We start from the raw sequence: 18262 nt of genomic DNA, 5'->3' as shown, positions 1-18262 counted from the left end.
CAATGCTAAATATAAGCCTTGTCGGTCTCCCCTCTTGTTGCACATGCGCATGACATACGTCCCGACCAAACGTTAGTAATTGGTTACGGCAGATCCAGAGTGGCTCTGGGCACAGCCCATAGTTTTAAACTCCAACAGAGTACCCGCCTTCAAGGAAGTTAACACTTGTCAAACATCCATGTTGTCAACTGAGAGTGGCGAGAAATGTACGAGAGTCTGGTAGGACCAGGCTAATGTGGAACCACCAACACTGAATAAACGGCTCATTGTCGCGCAGTGCGCCAACATGAGTTACATAAAGGGCATGAATGACAAACATCGGTCACTGTTCATCCTCTTACGTCGGCACAGCTGGCTTCGACAAACCACAAGGATGGTGTTTGATCTTGTCTGACACTTTATTTACAACGTCAACGTTAGAAACCTTATGTACAACACAGTCAGTACCATCTGCCACATATTGGGGGGGGTTTGAAAAAAAAGCCTAGTTTAAATCAACCCTGCCTAATGTCTCCAGGTACGAAGGCAGCGATTGGTTATTTGATGTTGCGAAATATGCGGCGAGCGTGGCTGGTTTTCATGGCGGCCAGAGCGGCCTCCAGCGTGGAGATGAGGTGCAGGAGGGAGCTGGGGTCCGTCTGGAGAACGCGGCTGCTGCAGCCACCGTCACCCCCGCCCGCCAGCAGCAGACGCATCGTCACCGTGGGAACCACTTGCTGACGCAGCGGACGGCTCGCCAACTGGCAGGAAGGAGATGAGAGGAAATATCAACCCTGATAAAAACGGAAAGATAATAGCCATACCGGGGTCTAAATATGACTGACCCTGACTTCACACGTACTGATGGTTGAAAGGGATTCTTAACTTAAAGGTCCCATGACATGGTGCTCTTTGGATGCTTTTTTTATAGACATTAGTGGTCCCCTAATACTGTATCTGAAGTCTCTTTTATATAGACCTTATTTGTCCCCTAATACTGTATCTGAAGTCTCTTTTATATAGACCTTAGTGGTCCCCTAATACTGTATCTGAAATCTCTTTTATATAGACCTTATTGTTCCCCTAATACTGTATCTGAAGTCTCTTTTATATAGACCTTAGTGGTCCCCTAATACTGTATCTGAAATCTCTTTTATATAGACCTTATTGTTCCCCTAATACTGTATCTGAAGTCTCTTTTATATAGACCTTAGTGGTCCTCTAATACTGTATCTGAAGTCTCTTTTATATAGACCTTAGTGGTCCCCTAATACTGTATCTGAAGTCTCTTTTATATAGACCTTAGTGGTCCCCTAATACTGTATCTGAAGTCTCTTTTATATAGACCTTAGTGGTCCTCTAATACTGTATCTGAAGTCTCTTTTATATAGACCTTAGTGGTCCCCTAATACTGTATCTGAAGTCTCTTTTATATAGACCTTAGTGGTCCTCTAATACTGTATCTGAAGTCTCTTTTATATAGACCTTAGTGGTCCCCTAATACTGTATCTGAAGTCTCTTTTATATAGGCCTTAGTGGTCCCCTAATACTTTATCTGAAGTCTCTTTTATATAGACCTTAGTGGTCCCCTAATGCTGTATCTGAAGTCTCTTTTATATAGACCTTAGTGGTCCCCTAATACTGTATCTGAAGTCTCTTTTATATAGACCTTAGTGGTCCCCTAATACTGTATCTGAAGTCTCTTTTATATAGACCTTAGTGGTCCCCTAATACTGTATCTGAAGTCTCTTTCACGAAATTCAGCCTTGGTGCAGAATTACAGCCACTAGAGCCAGTCCCACAATGAGCTTTCCTTAGGATGTGCCATTTCTGTGTCTGTAGCTATTGAGGAGGAGAGGGGGGGGGGGCAAGGTGGAGGGTGGGGGGTGTGGCCTTGACCAACTGCCACTTTGCTCGTTTGAAAACCATGATGTCTCTCTCTCTCATGGGTGGGCCAAATTCTCTGGGCGGGCAAAGCAGAGAAAGGGGAAGTAACCTTCCTCCTTATGACCTCATAAGGAGAAGATTCCAGATCGGCCCATCTGAGCTTTCATTTTCTCAAAGGCAGAGCAGGATACCCAGGGCTCGGTTTACACCTATCGCCATTTCTAGCCACTGGGGGACCATAGGCAGGCTGGGGGAACTCATATTAATGTTAAAAAACCTCATAAAGTGACATTTTCATTCCATAGGACCTTTAAAAACAAATTAATTCACAAACACTACTATTTTTCACACGTGTACTACATTCTCCATTGAATAATAACTTTGCACACACACACACACCTGAACGTCCAGTCTCCACTCCAGGTTGTGGTAGGCCGGCAGGTTGGAGGGCAGCTGGCTCAGGATGCTGCGGATCTGAGCGTGGTGCTGCAGGTAGAGCTGCAACACACACACACACACACACACACACACACACACACACACACACACACACACACACACACACACACACACACACTGAGAACACTGTTTGCTAACACTAACAACACACACCAATGAAACAGAGTCATATACCTGTAACAGGATCTGGTTCAGCTCCTCACCGAACCCCAGAACCAGCACCGAGTCCAGGAAATCCACTTCAGAGATCTACAGGAACACACACACACATATTATAGCTTTTGGTAATTTGTGTGTGTGTGTGTGTGTGTGTGTGTGTGTGTGTGTGTCACACCATGTGTTTGGAGCTCTCGGTCATCAGGAACATCAGGCCTTCCACTCCGTGCTGCACCGTCTCCACGGGAACAGACAGCTTCCCTGAAAGCAGACGCTGGTCACATGACGGTTCCAGTGATCATCATTAGCTGCAGAGCTGACTCTGAATCAGCTGGGAGCGTCATAAAGCGTACGGTGTTCAGCTGCAGCCTTTTTGTGCTGCTGTTCAACTCTCTGCTTTATATCAAGTATATATATATATATATATATATATATATATATATATATATATATATATATATATGACTTTGGCTCCCTCTGCCTAACGATGGCCACTGAATACACACACACTGTGAAAACACTGCGGTCCTGCTGTATACGCAGTACCAAGGGTTTGACACCACATTGTCCTGACTGGTCCACCACTGCTGTCCACATATGTCCACCAGTGTGGACCAATCAGCTACTGGGGAACGAAAGCTGCGGTCTTACTGGCTGCCCCCTCGTAGATCTTTGGACTGGTCCCTCTCCTCAGAAACTCCAGCGCGATGCGACCAAACTCTCCCACCACTGAGGACAGACAACACATGTGTAGGACACATAGATCAACATCAACTTCTACTGCCTGTTTTTCATTCATTTCTCCGCTTTCGTGTTAAAAAAACAACAGACAAAAGGCAGAAATCTTTGAATTTCAACAGTAACAAAGTCAGCCTGCTAGCAAGGGTTAAAGGACTTACGTCTCAAAAATTGTCCATGCTTTTATCAGCTGATTCAGGACGCTGCTGAAAGTGGATCACATCACTCCAGTTCTGAAGTCTTTACACTGGCTACCTGTCTCTCAAAGAATTGATTTCTAAACACTACTGTTGGTTTATAGGTAGGGCTGCACAATGAATCGCAATTTTATCAAAATCGCAATATGGACTAGTGCAATATCCAAATAGCAGGGGGGGCGCAATATTTGTTAAAGGCAAAATATGAGTCAAACCATTCTAAAATTAAGTAGTGTGGTGCTGCAGAAGTATCCCGGCCTACAAATCCTATCCTACAGACTAAAGAAAAAAAGATAATGATACAAAAATGATAATTCCTTCCAATATCGTGAATCATATCGCAATATCAGTCAAAATAATCGCAAATAGATATTTTCTTGATATCAGCACTATTTAGAAGAAGCAGATCAGAAATAAACCGTTCGGTGCTGCATTCTGAACCCTCCAGACCTCTCAGGTGGTCTGGGTCAGGTCTGCTTTCTGTCCCCAGAGTCAGAACTAAACAGGGAGAAGCAGCGTTCAGTTTCTATGCACCACATATCTGGAACTAACTCCCAGATAACTGCAGGTCCGCTCCAACTCTCAGTTCTTTTAAATCATATTTTTTTTAGACTAGAACACCCGATGGACAGTGTGTGTGTGTGTGTGTGTGTGTGTGTGTGTGTGTTTAATCAGCTGACAGTCAGCTGACAGCCCACATGTGCTCCTGGTCCTGGTCCAGAACAGTTTAACTGACCTGCGGAGTCAACCTTCGGCAGGAAGGAGAGGTGCTCCTTATGGTCTTCAGACAGGACCAGCAGCATCCTCAAGGGTCCAGCACAGTCCCGAACACACCAGCACACTCCAGGACAATCCCGAACACACCCAGCACAGTCCAGCACAGTCCCGAAACACACCCAGTAGAGCCTCTGGACCCTGGTCCCGTTCAACAATAGTCAGGAGCAAACAGATCCATAAACCCGGAAACCCTCTGGAACCGTTCTTTGACCGTAGCTTTCCTCCTCCTTCTCCTTCTTCTTGTCCGGTGTCATCTTGCAGCCTGCTGCGGTGCTGCCCCCTGCTGGACCGGATCAGCAGAGCAACGGGACGTGGAGAAGATGATTTATGTATCGGTCTGTAGTCTTCAAGCCATACCGTTCTGTCACCGATAACTTTAGTCATTTTATTCTTAATATTGGTAAACAGTTTCAGTGGGTAGCCCCAATCATGTAATATAGTATCGGAATAACATTTTTACCTTTCAGGCGGCTGATTTATTACAACGCTGGTGATGCCATAGTTTTGATGGATAACGTAATAAAGTAAAAAGAAAAAAAAGAAAAATAAAGTTCTGTCTCAGAAAGTAAAGTGTGCAGTACTGTTAAGAGTCGTCCCATGACAGCAGTGGATGGAGTTCAGAGAGGATCCTGTGTCCGATGCAGGGGTATGAAGTCTAGTCAAGTATATTTCATCCATAAATGGAAATTACAGTGCTCATACCAGTCTTAATGCCCATATAAAAAAATAGAGCATAAATCCAATCCAATATACAAAACATACAGTACAGAAATTATAAAAATGTACGTTTAAAGTGCTTGTTATCCTGTTTGATAGTCTGGAGGTATAAAAGAGAGAGCATATACCGCTCAGTTGGGGTCACATGAGGCCTGGGCAGAGGATCTAAACTCTAACCTGGAATTGGAGTGGTTTTTAGTTTTACATTAATGGGACCCATAGCAGCAGATTAAGGAGGAGACAACGGACTCAACAAAGGACCTTTTAGAAAAGGGCCATCAGGGTCTCGTCCACATTAAAACTTGCCAGCTTCCTAAGGAAATACAGGCGCTGCCGGCCTTTTCTTGCAAAGCAAACTAGTATTTGGCTCAAAACTTTTCATCAATAATGTACTTAATACTACCTAAATACTTGTACACTTTAACACTTCAACACACTTTAATTAGCTGAGCTTGTATACTAGTTTGTAACAGTGTTCCAGGTTTAATGCTTTGTACCACTGTGAGCATACTGTAACACAGCAGCATGTGGATCATGGCAGCTCAACGGTCCCGTGTATTAGTATTAATAACACCACTGACATCAAATGTGTATATGTAAAACATTTATTGTGTACAAAAGTAGTTCAACAACACAATCATGAATAAAGACTCACATTTGGCATGCCGCCCTCCCACAACCACCCACCCACCCACCCACAACCCGAGCATTAACACTAGGTTAAATGAAATATCACAAACAGCCTTGTCACATTGACAGTCCCTCCAGAAACATGGGAAACTGATTTCAGTTATGTTTGCACATTTCATCTCTGCTGCAAACTCTTATTGTACTTTAGTTCCAGGGAGATTGACCCTTACTGGAGTTCCAGATCAACTTTAATTTTGCTTCGTCATTCTAAAATTGGCATTGGCTGTACGCTTTCATTCCTGGAGGGGCTGAAATGCCATCATATTTCAGTTATCAATATATAAAACGTAATAGTCAGTTTAGCGGCGGCCCACGCTGCCAGGCTGCAGGGACCCGAGCGTGGGACCACTTTGAAGCTCTCGGCAGAAGCCGCAGGAGTGTTCGGTTCAGTACTGGTTCATCAGAACCCTCGATAGATTTTTAAAAAGAGGTAATAAACACGCAACTTTTAAATCCTCCCAGAAATCCTAAAACCCTAAATAAGAAATTAATTATCTTGTGTAAACAAATTGATTACAGAGACAGACAGCCACTCTATAGAAAAATAACTAGTAATGTAAAGCACGGCAGGCAGACGCGCGCAAGAGAAAAACGGAGAGACGCAGCTCAGACACGGCTCGGGCCTCTCCGAGCATCACCGGCTCCGAGAGTTCAACATACCGGAGGCGGCGTGGAGCCGGTCTGGTGTGCGGCACGTGTTCCCGTGCCTCTCGTTACATATATAAGCACCTGATCCATGTCGGACAGAAGCAGTTAGCCCTGCCCGCTGCTCCCGAGTGGGCACCCGAGGTTTCCACTCCAACTTGCGGGTCCCGGCGCCAAGCGTGGCTCGCAGGCAGCACGGGCCTACCTCCTCGGAGAGGGGTCGGGCTGCCTGCACGAGTCGCACGCGCACACATATCGCTGATGTCAGTCAGACTTATTAACCTGTAGTGTTCCTGTTCCAGAGAGAACTTCTGCTCCTCTGCGAACCTTTGCTACAAGGTTCAAAACACGGGTCCTTCATTAAGACGGGCACCAGATGGAGCAGAGGGATTGGGATGGGGAAATGGGGAGGGGTTTGGAGTTCAGTTGTTGTGCACACATTGAGCACATTTTAGATTAAAGAAATCAGCTCTCCCACACAATAATGCATCATTATTATCACCAATCAATCTCTAATTTCGACTGTTTTTATTTTGGGGGAGGGGAGGGAGTTTGTCCTGATCTGAATGGAGGGTCAGAGGTCAGAGGATGCTGTACGGCCCTCCAACAAACCTCCTGTAAAGCACGCCCGTGGACAATTTGTAATATCGGGCTGCATAAATAAAGCCGACTCAACCTGCCCTGTCAACGGAAGACGTGAATAAATATCTGGTAAAAGCGCATAAATAAAAAAGTTTGGATTTCACTTGTTCAACACTACAGTTCTGACTTCTTCACATCTTTACGGCGATACAGCGCAGGTCCGCTGGGTACAGAACTCTAACGACAGCTTTCTTTTCAGTGGATTTCTGAGCAACGGCTCCAGATTGTGTTCTACGGTGTGTTCTACGCTGCGTCGAGGACAGGGGAACCGCAGGCGAACACGGGAGAGTAGTTTAGTTTTAGACGTCCAGCTGTCGTTGGCGTTGTGATCCACAGACCTTGGCATTGCTAGTAATATTTAGGAAAATGACTTGTTTTATATATATATATAAAAAAAAAAAAAGGTCCAGAAATGTGGAGGGCTGTAAAAAGAGTCCATCGGTCCAATAAAAAACAAACACATAATGATAGACGATGGATAGGATCATATCTGAGTGGCTCTAGAGAAATATATATTTATATATAATGGGGAAGTGAAAGCCGACACAAAAGGGGGAAGGCTTCACATGACGGCACACTCTCTGGAGGACACCTTGCCCTGTAGGAGAAACACAAAAGGTCCAGATTATCAGAAAAACATTTGATGATCAATAGATGCACTTTCAACCAAAGAAGGAACACACCATTAAGGCCTCATTACAGAATCTTGAATCTGATCTTAGTTTAGGATGACATTTCGGCTTGTTGGTATTACAGACAGTTTTTCCTCACTGCATTCAGGGAAAAAAATAAATAAAAATATCGGATCTTATTTTAGGATAGGAGTTTAGCTATCACAGAGCGGTCCTAACTCAGGGATTTTCCAAGTTAGGGACCATAAATTAGGATAATTTAGTAGTGCTGTGCTGAACTCGTAAACAACTGTCGATTCTGTATAAACGCCCCTCTATTTTAGTCCATATTATAGTAGTCCTCCTATATCAACAGTTATGTATCTGACTGTCCACTGGCACACTGCTTACACGGTTTGTTTACTGGCTATATTAGCCCATATGCACATCCCCCCCCCCCCCTCTTTCCCCCAGCCTTGACGGAGGTCTTACGTAATACTTGCACCATGGCCGTAACCCTATTACTTCAAACCTCTAATAGTGACTGTTGATTTGTGTCTATCGTACTGTCCACTTTATTCCCATATAATGCCCACATTTAATGCTGTCTTTTTGACTTTCTTTGCACTGCTATATAGCTTTTATATTACTAGGTCTACATTCCTTGCACTATTGGACCTATTTGCATTACCACCATGACAGACACTCCCATAGAGCACCTTACCTGCCCCGTCACTGTAAGAGTGTCATGCTTATACATCCCTTAGTACATTCATGTGGATTTAGTATCTTTTTTTATTGTCCATATTATTCATGAGGATGGTTTTTATTTTTTATTTTTAATTGTCTACTCACCGTCTGTGCCTCTTCCTCCTCCTCCTCTCCATTCTCCACCTCCATCTCAGTCTTGGTGACGCGTCTGGTGGCCACCTCCTGCAGGACAGGCAGTCAGCCACCATGACTCAAACACAAACGGCAAGCTGCCCCCCAGCCAAGACAACACATCAACCCGCCAAATCAAACAGACAGGGATACGTGGATATCTTTACCTCGCCATCAGCGTTGACCAAAGTGGTAATCATGTCATTTCCTGTGCCCCAGGAAGTCTGACTCTTCCACAACAGGTCAGACGGCGGACTGTGGGACACGCCAGCATCAGCGGACCAGACCTGGACACACAGAACCGGTACAGACGACATTTATTAGGCACTCACTTTCACTTGAAAACACATGGTTAATGTTTTAGGGTTCAGTCCCATTCAGCCCCACTGTACACTACTACACATCACTGTGTGTGGGTTCTGAACTGAACAGAGGCCTGTACTACGAAGCAAGATTTGGCGTTCACGAGGTAACTTCAGGTTCAACCCAGGGTTTGGTGTACCACGACGGCGGATCACTTGTTACCGGGTTAAATCGCCGTGGTAACTTATGCTGAACACCTAACCTGGTCAGGAGCAGGTTAAGTTGACGATCAGAGATCAACCGGTGTAAAAGCACCGTCTACTGACCAATCAATACTCGATTGATAACGGCATCACCGATCTTATAGAAGATCAGGCAGAGCTCGGTGCGTGTAGAGAGAGAGAGAGAGAGAGAGAGAGAGAGAGAGAGAGAGAGAGAGAGAGAGAGAGAGAGAGAGAGAGAGAGAGAGAGAGAGAGATTGTAAAAGTTAACATTTAGAGAGCAACAACCCCGTTAACATTCCCTGATGGGTATTTTTATGAAATCTATATTAATGGGGGGGAATTACATATAGGCCATTTGTCTGCTTCTTGAACTGTGTGTTACCAATGCGCACAGCGGTTTGAATTGTTTTTTGTTTTTTTTATTTGCTCTCCCGATCGCTTACCACTGCCAGGGTTGCAACTGAAATAAGAGGCTAAAGCAATGATAGTTTATGGAAAGCACAAAGTGTAATCATGGTCAGATCTTGGTCTTGACTGATGAGGGAAGTGATATTAATAAGCATTACGCATTTACAGCATCAGCTATTTTTTGCCAGCTTTCCTTCCTGGGTCAGGAAGCAACGACTGTATTGCGTTTTGCCTGTACAACCGTGTCTGTGTTCTTCCTATTTATGTAGAATTATAGTTTGCTCTTATGTAAAATATGCGGCTCTGGTAGAGGTTTGCGATTGGTCGTGCTGCGCTGGATTGGGAGACCCTGGGTTGACTGAACTAGTTGTTAACCATCGTCGTGACACAGCTTATGCGGGACCGCGGTTGTTAGGTTAGGTGAAGCCGGGTAACTGAAAGAGATCCAGGGCATGTTGATCTGGATTGGTAGTACAGGCCTCTGGTCTCCTATTATCTATTAGGTTATACAAATTATATATAAACAAAGCCTTCCTCCTCTCTTGATATTTCTCACCGTGACTGTCTGGCCCGCCTTCAGGACAAACTTTGGGGAGAACTTGTAGACCACCTCGTCCCCGTCGTCCACCTGTCTCTTCAACCTCCAGCTGCCCAGCGGCTGGTCCTGCGCAGCACAACAACAGGACATTAACCACAGAAGACTGTACCGGTCCTGGCCAGCGCGTGCCGTTAAGTCTTACACACCTGCTCAGAGTCGTTGGCCAGCGTGACGGCGTTTCCGTCCATGTCCGTGGGCGATATGGTGACGGCGCCGCTGGCCGTGGCTTCTTCAGACACGAGCAGCTGCCCCTCTCCTCTCGTCACTTCTGACAGATCCTTGGCCTCCACCTCCGCCCTCTTCCTCTTGGAGGAGCGGGAGGAGGAGGATCCTGTTGTCCTGGCAACGGTGACTCGAGCCGACGGGCTGGGAGACAGCTTCAGCCTGAAAGAAGCACAGCGCTCACCGGTCAGCTAATCCCAGCCATCCCTCCGTGACACAGCCGGGTCTGAGCTGCCAGAGGCCGGCAGGAAGGACACAAGAGCCACGCCCCTACTACAATGACCACTCTTTCTGAGAGTGTTTTTATGCATGTATGAGATATGTGTGTGTTTGTTGTGTTATGGTTGTCTAAGCTACTGGATGCCTAAAATTTCCCTCGGGATGACTAAAGTATCTATCCATCCATATATCCCTAACAAACAAGTCAGCCCATGTTTATTTGGTTTATTGTCTATTTTGTGGAACGGTGGCATTGCAGTTAAGGTCATCTTTTCTTGATTTGTGTCTGAGTGGGTCTGTCATGTTGAGAGTAGTATGTTTTGTTGAGGAAAAAAATAAATTGTTAAAATCACAAAATAACATTAGATAGGCTAGATAAGGTCTATACATTTAATTAAATTATTGCTGCCACTGCTTCGGAACTTTATGAAATGCTATAAAGTCGCAATTATTTGACTCAAAAGAGGTTTTTTTTTTGTTTTTCATTTCAACAATGTTTACTATTTTGTGTCTGTCCCATTATATAACAAAGAGCCATTTCAATAACAGGCTGCAATACAACAAAATAGTAAAAATACAGAGGGGTGAATACTTTTGCAGGGCGTTTTGTGTGTGTGTGTGTGTGTGTGTGTGTGTGTGTGTGTGTGTGTGTGTGTGTGTGTGTGTGTGTGTGTGTGTGTGTGTGTGTGTGTGTGTGTGTGTGTGTGTGGTACCTGTGCTCCTCTCCTTCCAGCAGTTTCCTGTAGGCATTGATCTCCATATCTAGGGCGAGCTTGACATCCAGCAGCTCCTGGTATTCACTGAGCTGAGCGTTCATCCTCTCTCTCAGCTCGCTCATCTCTTGTTCTTTTCCTTCCATGGCACGCCGGTGCTTGTCTCGCTCTGCAGACAGAACTTCCTCCAGCTCTCTGATGCGATCCTCGGAGGCAGCCACCTACAAACACACACCCCCGACCAGCAGAACCATCAACTCGTGAAGCTAATAATAATTAAACTAACTCTGAAGCTGAGCGGCACAGGCGGTCATGAAGCGGTACCTGTTTCTGCAGGGCACTGAGCTGATATCCCAGGCTCTCTATTCTCATACGGGACTCCTGCACCTCCTCCCTGGCTGTGCCCACTGCCTTGTCGTTGATTTCAGAGGACACCTTGGCATTGTCCAACTAGGAGGGACAACAAGACAGACTTTGCATGAGACTTTGTGGTGTGCAGAGTCGGAGCTTCCACAGATATAAGAACAAGGAATCAGCTTCTCACCTTGGCCTGGAAGGTTTGCTCCAGTTCTCCCTTATAAAGAGAGACCTGCTCATCATGTTGCCTGCGCAGGTCCTGGTGGAGCACAGACACACACAGACATTAATAATGCCAATTCTAAATTAGGCCAACTGTAATCAGCAAATTGTACAGTTTCACACAACCACAACAACAGAACCACTGATTCTCTACTTTACACAGACTATTAACTTCAGGTGACTATAAGGGGACTTTTCTCTATCAAATGTGTCAAGTTGTAGTGTTCTGTAGCACTAAGTGCTCATGAGGACAGCAGCTAATTCTGGCAACATCTGAGCCGATGGTTTTATTAAAGTTGAGACCTGCTAAACTCAAATCTGGATATGCTAAAAAGTAATTGAAATAGACATTAATTAGGCTGCTGACAACTTTCACATGAACTGTCCCATTCACTGTGGGCCCAGCCAGACATCACGGCACAGCTGCAGTACGCTCACTTCAACACACTAGTGGAAAGCCCACAGACATTTAAATTCAAAAACACTACAGGGGAAAATGTGAGTGGAACGTGACATATTCACACTGACACCATGTTTGCATTTTGTTTCCCCGACAGGTTTCTATTGGTACCTGTAAAGCTTGTGCCAGTTTGAACTCGTAGTCGTGTCTGACTCCAGAGTCCACCTCCACGATCCTCTGCTCCTGTCGACGCCGCGACTCGCGCACCTCCTGAACACCAGGAAGAAGATGAGAGCGGGACATGTCATCCATTAGAACCACGTCAATGCTTTGCATGCAGATGTGACTCTTGTTAGGAAGTGTGTTCTCTTTTAAACACAATGCAAAAATGTTTTACGGTAGAAAACGGCAAGCACCCAAAGGACAAAAAAAACAAAAATATATTGAATCAATAGTTAAACTGCAGTATTTCATGTTTTTAACTTTAGTTAGATTAACTTGAGAATGAGTCATTAATGTCTACATGAGTAGTTAGTGAAAATCAGCCCTTACCTCTTCGAACATGCTCTTCCTGAACTCCAGGTCTTCGCTCAGTGACTGGCAGCGGTTCTCCAGGTCTACACGCATCAGCGTCTCCGCCTCCAGCTGGCGCTTAGCAACAGCATGGCTGTCCTCCGCCTACAACAGATATTAGCAGATGGAAACACAAAATAGGTTTACCCGACTGACCCATGATGAGCAAGCTGTGGTAGAAAACCTGACAAGAGTTCAACAGTATAGAAGATGACCATGGGGTTTATTCTGATCTACTGATCCTGAACCTGGTCTGTGATTGTGTCCTCCCGCCCGCCCCATGTCTTTTTATGTCGCCGTCATCTTGTGGACCGTTACATTAAATAATTACTGGAGCTCTGCTACTGTAGCTGTGTAATACCTACATACCTAATCCTTAGATGCTTCACTATTAGGACTTTCTCAACCTCTTAGCCTCAGTGGGATGGAGAAAGCTTTGACACTGTCACCACTGGTTCCTCATCAGATTTTTATTGTCTCTGGAGGTAGAGCTGGGCAATATATCGATATTATATCGATATCGTGATTTGAGACTAGATATCGTCTTAGATTTTGGATATCGTAATATGACATAAGTGTTTTTCTTGGTTTTAAAGGCTGTATTACAGTAAAGTGATGTACTTTTCTGAACTTACCAGACTGTTGTAACTGTTCTATTATTTGCATTTACCCACTTAGTCATTATATCCACATTACTGATGATTATTTATCAAAAATCTCATTGTGTAAATATTTTATAGCCAACACTACAATATCGTTGCGGTATGGATATCGAGGTATTTGGTCAAAAATATTTGATTTTCTCCATATCACCCAGCCCTATCTCGAGAGTACTTAAGCACCATCTTTCATAAAAAAAAAAATAATAAAAAAACTCACTCTAGTTCTGTTCAGACCATTTAACCCTCTCTAGTGTCCTTCTTCCCTGGTTGCAGTACTCACCTTAGCCAGCAGGCCCTTGACATCAGCCAGCTCAGAGGACAGAGCAGCATTCTGGCTTAGAGCTGTAGAAAGAGAGGCCTCACTCTTGTTCAGCTGGGCTTCCAACCCACCGGCCCTGGACACGGCTGCTGCAAGGTCACTTTCCTTCTTCTTGGCACTGGGACACATGGACAGGGGAAGGAGAAACCCGTTATGGTCTCCAGATTCATCTGATCTCCAACAGTGACACCCGTGTGCTAGTTAGGTGTACTGTATCAGCTCACCTGCGTGTGGCCTCCTCCAGGTCAGCCTGAGCCTTGCCCAGGTCTATCTGCAGCCTGGCTCTCTCTCTAGCCGTTTCATCCAGAACCCGCCGAGCATCAGCTAGCTCTGCCTCGTACAGAGCCTTCAGGCCGCCCACCTGAAGAGAAGGACAGACACACACACTCATTACTACAGGGCTGGCTAGGTGGCCAAAGAAACCTTACAGTTCAGGGTTGGTCCATTCGTTGCTGTATTACTGCTGTTTAACACTTGAATTGTAAGTCCTGTTTGTTTTGATTAAGATTACAAATTTAAATTGAAATAATGATTTGTGAACCAGCAAGTTGCTGGTTCACAAATCATTATTTAAATGCCAATAGAGTAAATGTATTTGTTACATCGTAGCGGTTACAAAAGTTAAGAAATCAGTGTTTAAGTCCAGCCTGATGCAGGCTAACACATAATGACCCCAGTCACAGGGCTTATTAATTACACACTGGTATCAGAGCCTTATACAGAGCCCCGGAACTGAGAATGTCTGATCGGTGCATATCTAGAAAAATATGATAAAAATAATTTGATTGGATTAGTAATACTATGTAGAGCTGCACAATTAATTGCAATTTTATCAAAATCGCAACATTGACTAGTGCAATATCCAAATCGCAAAAAAAGGGGGAGGGGCAATATTTGTTAAAAGGCAAAATATGTATCAAACCATTCAAAAATAATGTATTGTGGCACTCCAAAGACGTCCTGGCCTACAAATCTTATCCTACAGACTATAATGAAACATTTGTTTGGTACAGATCCTTGCAAAAAAAAAAAAAAAAAAAAAACTATAAATCAATTACATTTTTTAAATGTTTTTCAATGAAAATTAGGAAAATGATCATTCCCTCCAATATCGCGAATCACATCGCAATATCAGTCAAAAATAATCGCAATTAGATACTTTCCTCATATCATGGAGCCCTGATACTAGACTAGAAGAGCCATCCAGTTATGGGATTAACGTCACACCAGCTGGGCCAGGGGCGTCAAGTGAGAGAGAGGGGGGGAGGGGCAATGGCCACTCATTACACTGAAGGAGCTGATGGGAATGCACGCAATTAGCCTCATATGATTTCATGCGATAAATAAAAGGTGATTGGATACCCCCCTACTTCCTGAACCTTTGATCTGACCACACCCATCTTCGACCTCGACCTCCATTTTGATCCCGACTACACACCTTAAAAGTCTCGTGACTGTAATTTGCAGTTATGACGCTATCGCGACAGAAATATCAACAGCTGGCAAAGTACTCAAATAGCTTCTGTGTTCCTGCTAAAGTTGGTGTCTCGTCCACATTTAGCGATAAACACACACACACACACACACACACACACACACACACACACACACACACACACACACACACACACACACACACACACAGCATGTAACTAAAGCAGAGCATCCCCAGCAAAATGATCCAAAGCATGACTACATCACAGAGTAAATGAAGAGCGGCCATCAGTGGGACTCCGCTGCAGGTCCAATTCATTTAAAGTCTGTCTAAAGCTTTACCTTTGCGTTGTTAAACCATGCAAATGCTTAAAAAAAAATAATGTAGATTCAGCAAGTTTCCGTCAAGTGAAGTTATGAACATGAACTCATAACTTGGGTAATATTTATAGATTGCCGCGCAGACCCACCCGCCCGATTTCCCGGTCCAGTTTGAATGCACGGTAGGAAATGCAGCAGCATGTGTCTTATTAACGCTAACAAAGTTACTGTAGACTAACGTTAGCGCACTGACTGTCCCGAAAGTTTTCGGCTGTTAACCCGTTTATATGGCCAGTCGGCAACCATTACTCACGCTATTATAACTTAACAGTTCAGTAACAGTATTGCTTTGTAATACTTTATTACTAACGCGAACTACATGCGGACGAGTGAGTGAACACAGGGCTCCCTTCACTCACCTCTCTGGTCGTCACCTCCTCTTTCTCGGACACTTTGACCATCAGCCGGTCGTTCTCCAGCTCCAGGGACCGGACGCGGTCGATGTACACGGCCAGCCGGTCGTTCAGGTGCTGCAGGTCCTGCTTCTCCTGCAGGCGAGAGATCCTGGTCGGGGAGAGAGGCGTGGAGGAGGCCGCCGACCGGCCAGCTTCACGGCTCGGGGTAGCGGTCGCCATGACGGTTTCTTTCAACAATCCTCCGGGAGAGCAACACACAACACTAACGTAGATATAGTAGCTACGTATAAATGTCAAACGGTGACGCGAAAACGGCTTCTCTTCTTATTTAACGACAAGAGGTCAATCAATGAGTCGCGTGCTCTCAGAATCCGAAACACACACTGAAGAGACTCCAAGATGGCCGACACCGCTATCATCACCGCGCCAAAAGCAGAGGACGCTTCCTGTCTCGCAATGGATGATGGGAGAATGGGAAAGAAAGAGAAAGAGACACACACACACGCGCACACACACACGCACACAGTCTTGTTTACTTCTTCTTCTTCTTTAGAGTTTAACGGCAGTTGGCATCCAAGTCGGTGCATTACTGCCTCCTATTTACGAGTTCTCAATATCTATTTACTCAGACCAATACACTACAATTTCTTAAAAACACCAGTATTTTTCAAAAACGCAATTAGATATTTCCTTCCAGTCATAATAACACCCCTTTCAAGGACATCTGTAAACCTGAGTTCACTTATACCTAATTTCCGTAGTCCATCAAACATAACCCCTCTTTCTCGGACATATTTCCTGCAGGACATCAATACATGCTCCACTGTCTCCATTACCTCACATACATTGCACTGGCCAGTCGGATGTTTCCCCAATATAAAAAGTGTACCATTTAATCTACTATGACCTATTCTCAGTCTACTGACAATTACTTGTTCTTGCCGGTTAAACCCACTGTAACTCATCCCTCCTTGGTCTATTTTAGCCTGAATCGAATGCAATTTCCTCCCCTTATTTCCACCATCCCAATACTGTTGTCACTGTCTGGAAATTTCTTCCCACACAATGCTTTTCCCCTCTGATTTTGATAGTTTAGTATTCAGTTCCACAGCACCCTTCTTAACCGCCTCCTTTGCCAATTTATCCACTCGCTCATTACCTAGTATACCTGCATGAGCAGGAACCCACATGAACACCACATTCATAGCCTGATCAACAAACCTTGAATTTGTAAACAAAATTTCATACACAATTTCTTGGTGATTCCTGGCTGATCCTGATTTGAGACTCGACAGCGCTGACACTGAGTCACTACAAATTAGTACATTGCGCAACATCACCTCTTCCACCCATTGTACAGCTAACAAAAGACCTAACAATTCAACAGCATACACACTTAAATAGTCTGAGGTTCTCCTACTGACTCCAGTCTGATAACTAGGAATCACCACTGCAGCCCCCGTTGCCCCTGTCAGTAAATCTTTCGATCCATCAGTAAAAACCTGTACATAACCACCATAATTTCTATCTCTATAATCGTAATATTCTTGAACTATGTCAACTATCTTATTCTTGCGCTTAATATTCAGCAACTCCAGGTCTACACAAGCAACATTCAGCATCCAGGCTGGCATCACAGGCCACAGAACAGTTGAGCAAAATTCAATTTCCTGGACTTTCATCTGCTCTGCTATTTCCTCACCTATCCATCCAAAACTTGCCTTTCGCTCTTTACCCCTCTCCTAGCAATTCTCCAATACCCTCTTTGTAGGATGCCAGTCATCATGGCCTTTTAAATTTATCCAATAATTGGCCATAAGCTGTTTCCTACGGAGCCACAACGGCATTTCACCTGCCTCAACTTGCAAAGCACAAACAGGAGCAGTTTTCCACAGTCTTGTTTACACCACATATAGCTCCTATATGCAATTATACACCGTGAAGTAAACATGAGCAGGCTTTCATGATCCTGTCGACACATTGGCCGTCCCATGGTCACGTGTTTGCCCTTTCTATCAACAGCATAGGCTACTGCATGATTGTTTGCTGTAAGCCCATATAAAAGTGCAGTAGGTTGATAGATGTAATAGAAAGAACAATAGGCTATACAAGGTTAGGTAGGTAAAAGTCAGACACGAGATCCTGATTTGACTTTTCTGATGTGTGCTTCCCACTCTGTCTACGTACTATAGATAACCAATGTTGACGAGTAGATGCTCAGAGGATGGCTTACTTGACCATAATAACATCCCAAAATATTTTGAAAATAAAATGAAACGTGTCATTTGAAAAAAAAGATAAAGGGTAGGTATTTTTGTTCCAAACAAGGACACAACACATTTCATATAAAAGTAACTGCAACAGTATAGGCCTAAACATTTTTTTTTTGTTGGCAGAACTAAAGATGTAAAGCCATTATGAATACTCTATGGCACATGTGTCAAACTCAAGGCCTGCGGGCCAAATCCGGCCCATTGCATATTTAGATCCG

The 18262-nt window shown here is 44.4% G+C and overlaps 2 protein-coding genes across 2 annotated transcripts; both read right to left on the bottom strand.

Moving 5' to 3' along the window:
* Positions 1 to 379: 379 nt before the first annotated feature.
* On the bottom strand, positions 380 to 4467 carry commd2 (COMM domain containing 2). The gene is made up of 6 exons (XM_028588028.1): positions 4153 to 4467; positions 3133 to 3210; positions 2660 to 2742; positions 2500 to 2574; positions 2266 to 2364; positions 380 to 740 (listed from the first exon to the last, which is right to left on the bottom strand). The coding sequence occupies exons 1-6, from the start codon at positions 4217 to 4219 to the stop codon at positions 537 to 539; spliced, it is 606 nt and encodes a 201-aa protein (XP_028443829.1). The 5' UTR covers positions 4220 to 4467; the 3' UTR covers positions 380 to 536.
* A 1143-nt stretch (positions 4468 to 5610) lies between these two features.
* On the bottom strand, positions 5611 to 16214 carry lmnb2 (lamin B2). Its single transcript, XM_028586968.1, has 13 exons — positions 15775 to 16214; positions 13825 to 13961; positions 13562 to 13718; positions 12599 to 12724; positions 12218 to 12316; positions 11612 to 11683; positions 11392 to 11517; positions 11068 to 11288; positions 10060 to 10297; positions 9872 to 9979; positions 8548 to 8667; positions 8354 to 8431; positions 5611 to 7485 (listed from the first exon to the last, which is right to left on the bottom strand). The coding sequence occupies exons 1-13, from the start codon at positions 15988 to 15990 to the stop codon at positions 7450 to 7452; spliced, it is 1734 nt and encodes a 577-aa protein (XP_028442769.1). The 5' UTR covers positions 15991 to 16214; the 3' UTR covers positions 5611 to 7449.
* Between the last annotated feature and the right edge of the window lie 2048 nt (positions 16215 to 18262).

Source organism: Perca flavescens, chromosome 9, assembly GCF_004354835.1.
Source record: "Perca flavescens isolate YP-PL-M2 chromosome 9, PFLA_1.0, whole genome shotgun sequence".
NCBI classification, from domain to species: Eukaryota; Metazoa; Chordata; class Actinopteri; order Perciformes; family Percidae; genus Perca; species Perca flavescens.
This window is presented reverse-complemented; position numbering and strand designations above follow the sequence as displayed.

Bases quoted from the DNA above. Each gene is read 5' to 3' on its own strand.
- commd2 (XM_028588028.1), bottom strand. From the start codon at position 4,219: ATGCTGCTGGTCCTGTCTGAAGACCATAAGGAGCACCTCTCCTTCCTG. The intron at 2,743-3,132 runs GTAAGACCGCAG...GTCTGCTTTCAG, and splicing joins GATCTACGAGGGGGCAGCCA to GGAAGCTGTCTGTTCCCGTG. The intron at 741-2,265 runs GTGTGTGTGTGT...CCTTCCTGCCAG, and splicing joins AGTGGAGACTGGACGTTCAG to TTGGCGAGCCGTCCGCTGCG.
- lmnb2 (XM_028586968.1), bottom strand. From the start codon at position 15,990: ATGGCGACCGCTACCCCGAGCCGTGAAGCTGGCCGGTCGGCGGCCTCC. The intron at 8,668-9,871 runs GTGAGAAATATC...CTGTGTGTCCAG, and splicing joins AGGCGGGCCAGACAGTCACG to GTCTGGTCCGCTGATGCTGG. The intron at 8,432-8,547 runs GTAAAGATATCC...CCTGTCCTGCAG, and splicing joins TGGTCAACGCTGATGGCGAG to GAGGTGGCCACCAGACGCGT.